A 6,151-nucleotide genomic window follows, 5' to 3' on the forward strand; every position below is an offset into this window, starting at 1 on the left:
CTCATGTGTTCCTTTTCTGCACAGTCACCCAGTTAGGGTATAAACCATCAACTAAATGACTTACCCTGCCCTTCCAGCAACATTTACCCTAACCATAACCTGATCTTAACAGATTGTCACCATAAAGTCAGTGGTCGCTCCCAGGATCTCGTCCCCACAAGGAAAGCTGAGTCTCTACAGTGTAGGTGAGTAATGTGAGTAACACACACACAAAGCAGCCACATGCTGAGTCAATCAGGTAAATTGTAGTAGAGTGAAAAGCCAGCAGGAGGTGTGTTTAGATTTGAGGTGATTTTAACAATTGTTTTTATGTATTTATTAGACTGTAGTTCTGCTTCTGGTGACAACATAAGGTTGATAAGCTGCAGTTAGTTAAACCAGAAAGGCTTAAAAAAATGGTTTAAATTTTTTAATTACTATTTCTTGTCTTACTGTTTTTAGCTTGCTGTATCTGTTCAGGCAAAAGGGTGAAGACTGGGTCTTCTTTACCAACATGAGATCCTGTATTACAAGAAAAGGTAAATGTAGTAGTTATACAGATGTAAGTGACATAAAAGCACCTACAGTATATACAGCCACCCATCATATTAAATGCATGTGGCCTTAGAACATTATTTCTGTTGTATTTTTATAAACCTGCCAGTGCTGTTTTATCATCCTGGTAAACTGTCTTTCATGATATTTTTAAGGGAGATATTTCTAGGTTTTAACATTTTCATTTTTAAAACTGAAGCCTCTTTTTTAAGAAGTTATTTTGCATTAAATATTTTACATTGTTGACAGATTCTATAGTGTGTCTGGTTAACAAGTGTGATCTTTTCCTCCTTTGCATTGTGGCATTAATTGTACATTCACCACTTATTTTGATTTCTTGTGTTTGCTGTGTCTATTTGGGGTGTTTGTGCACTATTATAGGTAGGGGTTTGGCCTCTTTATCATCAACCTCATTCCCAGAAGTTCACGGGTACCCTAGAAATTGTGTCTGTTGGTTTGTTTTTTGGTTGGGTTATTCACAGCATAACTCAAAAAGTAACAAATAGAGCTTGATGGAATATATTGGAAAGGTAGGCTGGAGCCCACGGAACAAACCATTAGATTTTGGTGCTGATCCAGATCATCATCTGAATCCAGGATTTTTTTTTAAAGGACTCTTCATTGTTATGAGTGTTGGAAATGCTGTTGATTGTAGAGTGTGGCTGAGCTGCTGAGCACTTGGAGTGAAGGCAAGTGGACCTAATTAATGCAGCAGGAGGCGTGTTGGAAAAGGGACTCTAAAGTGGACTTACATGCAGCCATGTGGTGTGAGTTGTGTCCTTCTGTGAAGGACTGTATCTGCATGAGACATTTATTCAGCCATTCGCTGCATTTAGTAATCGCTCAAATATACATCATTTTTCTTGAATAGCTTTCAAACTAATAATGATATCAATGTGATTCCAAGTGCTAGGGATAGATTTTCATGGTCAAGGAACTATATTATGTGGGTCCAACTAACATGGGAATATTATTTTTAGGTGTAATGGCACTATAGGGAAACTGTTCTGCCTTGGCGGAGGTCTGTCCTCTCTGAGTGCTGTCTAGTCAAGCCACAGTGCCAAGTCATAATTACATATATCCAGCTCCCTAACACAACCCCTCACCCCAATTCACCTTTGCTTTGGTGTCTCTTATACCATATATAGGCTTACTGTGTCATTGGCATTAAGACTAAGCCTAAGTACACTTTAATGAACATGGGGAGTCTCCAGTTATGTAATTGTATTGTTTTCTCTTTCTGTCCTTACAGTTAATACTGGCGTGTTCAAACTGGATAAATGAATTTTAAAAAGTTAAATAACTAAAGTTCATATGATAAGTTCATAAGAAGGCAGATAAGATTCATTCAGATGTAAATGCAATAAGTTTGTGGCTATAAAACCTGAGTGTGTGTGTTTATTAAATTATCATTGAAACAATTTTAATTAACTTTTTTCTGTGGCAGAATAACACCTTTAGTACTTGTAGTGAAAATATAAATTCTCAGTATTTGGTGTAATCTTATGGCCATATCTTTTTAAGAGTGTCATCTGTTCTGTATGCCACTTTGTGAGATCATGATTCAACAAACACATTTTCCACAGAATCTCATTCAGGCTGTAATCAGTGCCTCCCAAACAAGGCTATCTGTGTTTTTCCCCTCCTGTTCATCTATCTCTCCACCTGGATTTTAGGTGCCATCGATACAAACTGAGGCCCTCTTGCGTTCATGACACCCTGTGTATTCATGAGCACATCATCATCTGCCCTCCTCACCAGGAATTAGCCCTTCATCACTCAGACCTCACTAAAAGCCACAGTGGTGAAGTTTTGTCTGGAAAGGACAATTTCTTTTAATTCTTATAAGTCGATGTGAAATGTTTGGATTTTTAAAAATGTAAATATTGTAAATGTTACATAAACTATCACTTTTTTGGCTACTACTACAATATTACATCCAACAACTGGGATTTTTTTTAAAAGAGAGATTTCAGATTAAATGAGCTAATGGTGATTTTTCACACTGGTAAATAAATGATTTCACCCTATTTTTTCTCTAAACGCCCCAGCTTCCACTTATTTCATCAGTATATCTATGTGAAATCATTCCTCACTGCCAGCTCCTAGTGACACACTCCTTTCAGTGAGTGGCTCTATAGATTTTCTCCAAATGATAAATTGGACACAGGCGCCACTAAGGTAGGAGTTGGTGCCAAACTAATATAACGTTTTGTCTTTAATTGGCTAATCATGCTCAAGACCTGCTAACAACATGTCATGTTACAAGAATCAATAGGAAAAGTATCACACACCCTGTTAAACCCAAATGATACAAAGTAGCTCGCTGACTCCACAAACAAATGCATAAAATAAAGTAGTCACGTCTCAAAGCTTCAGTGTTGCACCCGTGTTTGTATGTTGTTCGCTTTCTCTCCTTTGATTAAAGAAATGCATGAATTCTATCCCATCCATCACCTCCACCCTCCCCTCACTCTCCAAACACAGAAAAGGGTAACGCTTAATTTCTATCCCATTCTCTCCTGTGGCATCGTGGTGGGCAGAAACTTGTGCAGCTGACTTTGTGTTTCACAAACACATAACGCAGATTGTTTTTTATTGCTTTTTTTTTCTTGTGGCAGGAAAGTAAAGATGAAGCCGTTGGACGGATACTGCAGCGCGTAAAAGTTGTGGATGGTTACTTCTGCGCATAAACATTTAAAGGACTATTTTGTCTCCAAAATACAAGAGCAGGTCAGATTCTTCCCTCTGCGAAAATTTCGCCCACAAGCAGGCTGGAAGACCATTCACTCCGGAGAACACCACGAATCCGCAGAGCGCAGATGATCGCAACTGGTGTTTGTGGCGTTGCGCTGGTGCTGGTGTTGGTGGTTCTGATCCCGGTCGTGGTGAACACCGCCGGGACTCCTGCACGCTACGAGATGCTCGGATCCTGCCAGATGGTGTGCGACTCCCACGGGACTACAGCCACCGCAACGGCCAAGGTAACCAATCCGATCAAAGACAACCGCCTGGTTCAGTCGCTTCCTACATTCATCCAAGGTCCTCAAGGAGAGCCGGGGCGTGTCGGGAGGATGGGTCCGAGGGGTCCGGTTGGCGAGCCCGGACCACCTGGACCTGCTGGCCCTCCCGGGGAGAGAGGAGCTCCTGGCCCTCCCGGTCCACCCGGAGCAATTGGCCCAACTGGTGCTATCAGCGCTGCCACTTACAACACCATCCCAAAGATAGCGTTTTATGCAGGACTGAAGAAGCAGCATGAGGGATATGAAGTGCTGAAATTCGACGACGTAGTCACAAATCTTGGCAACCACTATGACCCCTCTACAGGGAAATTCACCTGCTCGATACCGGGAATTTACTTTTTTGTGTACCATGTGCTGATGAGAGGCGGGGACGGAACCAGCATGTGGGCTGACCTCTGTAAAAACAACCAGGTGGGACCCTTTATGATATGATCATGATTATATAGAGTAAAAATCTTTTAATTTCTTACCTTCATTCTTTGGAATTGGTCTAGAATACACGGTGAAACGACAAACTTTTAGTTTTTGCATTTTTACGCACAGGTTTTACGTATGGTTTTACATAGAATGGCACTCCAATAATACATTTCTCATACAATATGAAATAAAAAAATAGCAGTTTGATGGTCGTTTTAAAGCTGAAGTGAAAGTAACTGATTTGTTCTCAGTGATGGAGCTGTCCGCGGTTCTGATTTCAAAATAAAGACACCTTTCAACACCAGAAATGTCAAATCTGCCTTCCAGGTGCGAGCCAGTGCCATTGCCCAAGACGCCGACCAGAATTACGACTACGCCAGCAACAGTGTTGTCCTACACCTGGAGCCCGGAGATGAGATTTACATTAAACTGGACGGTGGGAAGGCGCACGGGGGCAACAACAACAAGTACAGCACCTTCTCTGGTTTCATGTTGTACGCTGATTGAAAGCTCTGCTAAAGAAGACCTGCTCTACACATAGCTTGCGTCACTGCTCATTCTCAATGCCAGTTGGATTATTAGAGACAGAGCTCACCATTTCCATTTAGCAAGAGTCCAGGAAGATGTGGAGGAAGTCATGCGAAAAAAGAAAGAACTGTGCTTTGCACTAGCGCGGGGCTTACAGTTTAATTGCAGGAGAGTAATAATGAATTTTAATTTGCACAGCATCAAGCTGTACCCTTGTCAGGTTGGTTTGTGTCGCTATTGCACCCTGAACAAACTTTTTAGTTTTACAAAATTACTTTGCTGATATGTCAAACGTATGGTAGCTGCTGTAGTAACACATAGGCCTACTAAGTGAATTAAAAGTTCAATGTATTGACCTTTAGCACTGAATTATGACATTCACACAATCATTTAGTCCATACGTGTGTGTGTTTTATATTTTAAAACTGATATCCATTGCATTTTGTCTGGCAATGTTTGAATCCATAGTAATGCATGCTTATAAAAATATTTTAACTGTGCAACTTAAAAAGAAAAATCTGTAAAAGGCCATTGTCATATTTACATTGAAAGACTCACAAAATGATCACTACAACTCATTTTTGTTGTCCATCTCAACATGACAGCTGCTTGAGGCAACAGGGCGACTTGGTAGTTAGTTACCATCACAAAACTGAACAGTCACACTGACAAATCTGTTTCTTGGAGCTTGACAACACTCATCGATCTGCCTGCGGATTGTTAAGTCCCTCCAGACTGTCAGTTAAAATGTGTTTAAAAAAAAAAACAACAAAAAAACACTAAAAATCAAAACCTGGCTCATTTTACACTCATCTTTGGAGATTAATCAAAGTTATATAGTTGCTCAGGGTGCACAGTCAGCCTTGGCAATCATGCCATTGATCATGTGGTGAAGTCACCCTGTGAGGCCACCTGTTCCCAGATGAGAGGAGAACATGTCCTTCATCTGGAGTCGCCAGTCAGTCAGCCTTCCATAGACACCCACTGAGGGGCAACAGGACAACTCATCTAACACAGCTGCATTGTGTTGAGAGCAGAGAAGCATACTGATTATAACAGGTTATTTTTATTCCATAAAGCGTTTGCAGAAATGTCACTACAAGTTATTTAAGGCCCCCCTTAGACAATATACTTTCAAGGGGAATAATGTGCAATCGCAAGCATAAAATGACGTTTTAATTAATAAGGATCTCTATAAAACATCCCTTCATTATTTTTTTGGCAAGACAAAGTAATAAAAAAAATTATTCTTTGTTGAAAAATTTGAGAACATTGACATTAAAGAAACCATGTAACTTATTGGTTTAAGTGTCAAGGCAGATTCATGATTCACTTTGGGCTGTGATTATTGCAAAGATCATGAAGCTTTCATTGTGAGGTGTTCAGTCATCATCTGAAGATAAACTAATAGTTACATCAAAATGCCCGCCTCGGCTCTTTTTTTTTGCTTTACTTGAAGGTCAGCCAGCGTTTCGGGTTGTCTATGAGGATCTTATCCACCTGGGGCTGCGAGATGCCCCTTGTCAGCATCTTCGGCACAATGTTCTTCAGGATGTGAGAATAGCCATGACCGCCATACTTGGTCAGACGGTTCTTGGTGTGGATGTCGTGTGCAATCAGAATCTTGTCCTCGTAGCCCTCCTTCAACC

General features: G+C 40.6%; 2 protein-coding genes across 2 annotated transcripts in view; one reads left to right on the forward strand and one right to left on the reverse strand.

Moving 5' to 3' along the window:
* The first annotated feature begins 3,011 nt into the window (after positions 1-3,011).
* On the forward strand, positions 3,012-5,656 carry c1ql3b (complement component 1, q subcomponent-like 3b). The gene is made up of 2 exons (XM_020591633.1): positions 3,012-3,968; positions 4,302-5,656. Exons 1-2 carry the CDS (start codon positions 3,357-3,359, stop codon positions 4,479-4,481), a joined length of 792 nt encoding a protein of 263 aa, XP_020447289.1. The 5' UTR covers positions 3,012-3,356; the 3' UTR covers positions 4,482-5,656.
* The window catches only part of pter (phosphotriesterase related), a 4,832-nt gene continuing 4,263 nt past the window's right edge, over positions 5,583-6,151 (reverse strand). Inside the window, 1 exon segment of the mRNA XM_020591634.1 lies at positions 5,583-6,143. Coding sequence (XP_020447290.1) covers positions 5,952-6,143 — 192 coding nt within the window. The 3' untranslated portion in view covers positions 5,583-5,951.

Source organism: Monopterus albus, unplaced genomic scaffold (assembly GCF_001952655.1).
Source record: "Monopterus albus unplaced genomic scaffold, M_albus_1.0 scaffold14.1, whole genome shotgun sequence".
Classification (NCBI taxonomy): domain Eukaryota; kingdom Metazoa; phylum Chordata; class Actinopteri; order Synbranchiformes; family Synbranchidae; genus Monopterus; species Monopterus albus.